We start from the raw sequence: 3,561 nt of genomic DNA, 5'->3' as shown, positions 1-3,561 counted from the left end.
GTAACTTTTTGTATGGTCTTAAGTGTCTTTCCATGTATACAAAACCTCAGCATCTTTGTTACTGTTAATCAGAAAGAGACATAACATCATTAGCTCCACTCAGTACGGCTATCAATTACGAGAGGTTGCAATGTGGTCACCTTTGCGTCTGAGCTGTGAGACTTATATCATCCCCTGTGACATATTTTCTCTTTTCTTTGAGTGACAAAAACGTGTGGAAAACAAGTTTTTCCTAACAAAAAGTGGTTGGTTGGCTTGGCTTGCCTGCCTTTCATCCATTTTAAGAGGAGTACTGATTTAGGATTGGTCAGAGGTTCAAATGTTTCTTTGCCTAACAGTATCACAGGTGTTTCACTTTCTGACTTCAAGTACCTGTGACGGCTTGCACTACTCATTCACCTCTCTCCTGTTTTGTTTTCTCTCCTAATGCTTATGAAATACATTGTGTATGTTGGGCAAGCGCTTTATGTTGGAGTCACTGCAGGAAGAATGTTGCTAAACATGTGCAGGATTGAATGAGCACTTGCAACACTTGCTGTGGTTTGCTTCAGGTAGCTGGGCTGCTGATAGGAGCTGGTAGGCGTGGCCAGCAGGCTTTCTGGGGAAGGAGAAATTGCCACATTAATACTGCATATCACAAAGGTAATATTGCATTCAAGTTGTAAAGTTAGGAATAGGCAAGCAGCAGTCAGTACTGAAATAGCTGAAGTTGACCTTTTGTTGATGGATTTCCAAAATCAGTTTTTCACTGGATAATATCTACTTTGGACATTTGTTTGGGTAGCTTTTAAAACTTTTTGAAGTGCCTTTTTCCCCCCCTCTTGTATATAGGACAAAAGCATGGTATGTATTACTTGGATATAAATCTATGTCTGATTTAGTGGGTGGCAACCCTGTGTGTGGCAGGTGGGTTGGAACTGGATGATTTCAAGGTCCCTTTTAACCCAAGCCATCCTATGAAATACCAAAAATGGGAAGAACACCAAGGTGGTGAGCAGCAAACTGAAATCTGTGTTTATAACTGGGATTCTGCTCTGGCAGACATATATGCAGGTAGCGTGTTGCTGAAAACAGTGCAGGAGCTTGGATTTGCCTGCTGCTGGCTGTAAGTGATCCCCAGCCATTTGCTCTGCCCTTAGGGAATCTGAGGATGGTCTCTGGCTAAATGAAAGGACCGCGTGCTCTAAAGCATCCTGGAGAAACTTCTGGGGGAAGAAATGTGGTTCCGCAGCAGTAGTCAAGGCTAGATGTCTGTATGCGGCAGCCTGCAGGTTGCGATTCGCTGCTGGAACGAAGTGTTGCCACTGCGGAGACTGGGCTTCATCGAAGTAATTCGTATTGGAGGTGTGAAATTAAGAGGTGGAAGAAAAATGCTGGAATTGGATTTTGTGTTGGGATAGGAGGGAAGAAAAGCCGTGCATTCGGCAGCAGTGCCGGGCGGTCTGTAGCGGCATCTGCTGGCTCACGGGTGCGAACGGGGGAGGAGCTGCCGGCCTGGGGCTGAGCCTGCCTGCCTTCTGGTCCTTGCCGGTCCATTAGCCAGCAAGTGGCCTATTTGGGCAGTGTAGAGAAGAGCTATATAAAGTAAGCTGTACTGGCTGTAGCTGTTTCTCAGTCTCTTGTTGCCATTTGGATCTCCAGCTCGAACACACGACTTTTTAAATCAATTTTGGGTGGTGAGCAAAACTGCAATGGGAATGTTGGGCGTGTTGGGTAGGTACAGCAGCTGTGTTCCATTCAAGTTAGGGCAACACATACATCTCCTCGTTGATGGTTAAAATGAGAAATCGCTCATTAAAAAGTCAAGTAAACGCTGATAGATTTGTACTCAGGCAGAAGTTAAAAATTGCAGACAGCAAAAGAAGACTTGGTAGCTCTCAGAGAAAGGAGAGAGTGAGGTTGGTGCCCTCTATAAGCAGGCTGGGAACTTTGCACAGGGAGAATACCACGTGTGGTTTGGTTCCGTGGTGTATATGAAGAGGAGCATTGTGTGCATTCCCTGGCGGGGGGGGATGAGTGTATAGGGGGAGGTGCCAGTTTTTGTTTGTTTTTAAAGCGTGGCTGCACCAAAAGGTACTTAGCTTGGTTTGTCAGCCCCTGTTTGCCTTTCTTCCAAAATACACATTTAGTTGTTGGGAAAACTGAACTTTGACTACCTGAGGAGGAAAGTGAGGGTAACGCATATTTAAAGCATAATTCCTATTAACTTCAGATGCTGTTTGAGTGTTGAGTGCTTCTGGGAAATAAAGGAACATTTTCTTGTTCTGTTTTGGGTTACACGACCGACTCATGTTTGTAGCTCAGAAACATGGGTAAAACTTGGTTCCAGAGCTGCTGATATCCACTTTGCACCTTTCTATCAGTACACTTTGTTGTATCTTTAACATGAACTGGTCAGAAAAACTTCAGCCATTCATCCTCATTCCTCATTCTCATTCCTGCAGAGCAACATGTGCTTCTGCATTCTCAGAGATTGTGTGTGTGTGATCACATGTTGTATATTGCAGAGGTGGGCTTCAGTGGTTCTGAAAGTCTTGCTATAATGTAAAGATGAGGAATATACACAATTGTAATATACAGGTATAGCCCTAGTTTTAAAAAATAGCTTTTTGAACCCTGTGTTACATTTTAGACCGCTTCTAGAAGCGTATGGTATGTCTACCACATCAGGTGAGCAAACAGATAATCTATTCAACACTTAATTTGGTTTTGTTTATTGCAAATATATACATATATATAATTTAAATATTTGGTACAGCAAAATCTTGGTTTTAATAAGACATATTTTGCTGAAGGAAGTTGCTGCTTCCGTCTGCCAGCAGGCATTGAACTCTCCAGCAACTGGATGTAGTTTAAAGGATTACTTATTTGCAGACAAATATCTCATGTAAGATGTTTTTGTATTTTATGATGGAGAAAGTGAAGAAGTACATTTTCCAGATGAGCCTGGCAATACTAAACAGCCTTGTACTAAACAAGTGCTTCAAAGTGCCTTCAAAGGGAGAAGTGTGTGCTGTGAAGTACTTGGGTGCAGGCTTTTCTCCTTGATTCTTTGCCCTGTGTTTCCCAATCGTTCTGTTTGCTACAGATGGATTATTCTAAAATGAGTTTTGATTTCTCGACTGATCAAAGTTGGCCATCATCTCAAATATTTACACTTCTTTGGCACAGATGAAGTATGTTGCATTAGTATTGTACTGCTGCAACCTTGCAAAGAGCAATAATGCAGTGTCACATTTACTAATACCATATCTGATACTATCCAGTATGGCTGTACATTCAAATTTGCTGCTGAATCAAATTTAATTTGACTTCGCCTCCTAGACATGCTTCTTAATTTTTTTTTATTTTTATGCCCTTAGCTTGGTTAACAATAAAGAATAGAGCTAAAGCCTCATCCTGCTTGTAGCTTAATTGTCTTTTCCTGCAGCATTATTAGACTATTTAAAAAAAGTCTGCTCTGAGGTACTGCTGTCCTTAGAAACAGAACTTCTGATCTGAATGCAGATTGCTAATTAAAGAAGTTAAAATCAAGGAGAATCTGGTTAAGCTCCCAACCTT

The 3,561-nt window shown here is 41.9% G+C and overlaps 1 protein-coding gene across 1 annotated transcript in view; it reads left to right on the top strand.

Moving 5' to 3' along the window:
• Nucleotides 1-1,255: 1,255 nt before the first annotated feature.
• The window catches only part of RPS13 (ribosomal protein S13), a 6,099-nt gene continuing 3,793 nt past the window's right edge, over nucleotides 1,256-3,561 (top strand). The window contains exon 1 of the mRNA XM_010711118.1: nucleotides 1,256-1,468. Coding sequence (XP_010709420.1) covers nucleotides 1,256-1,468 — 213 coding nt within the window. The remainder of the gene's footprint in view (nucleotides 1,469-3,561) is intronic.

Source organism: Meleagris gallopavo, chromosome 5, assembly GCF_000146605.3.
Source record: "Meleagris gallopavo isolate NT-WF06-2002-E0010 breed Aviagen turkey brand Nicholas breeding stock chromosome 5, Turkey_5.1, whole genome shotgun sequence".
Lineage (NCBI taxonomy): Eukaryota > Metazoa > Chordata > Aves > Galliformes > Phasianidae > Meleagris > Meleagris gallopavo.
This window is presented reverse-complemented; position numbering and strand designations above follow the sequence as displayed.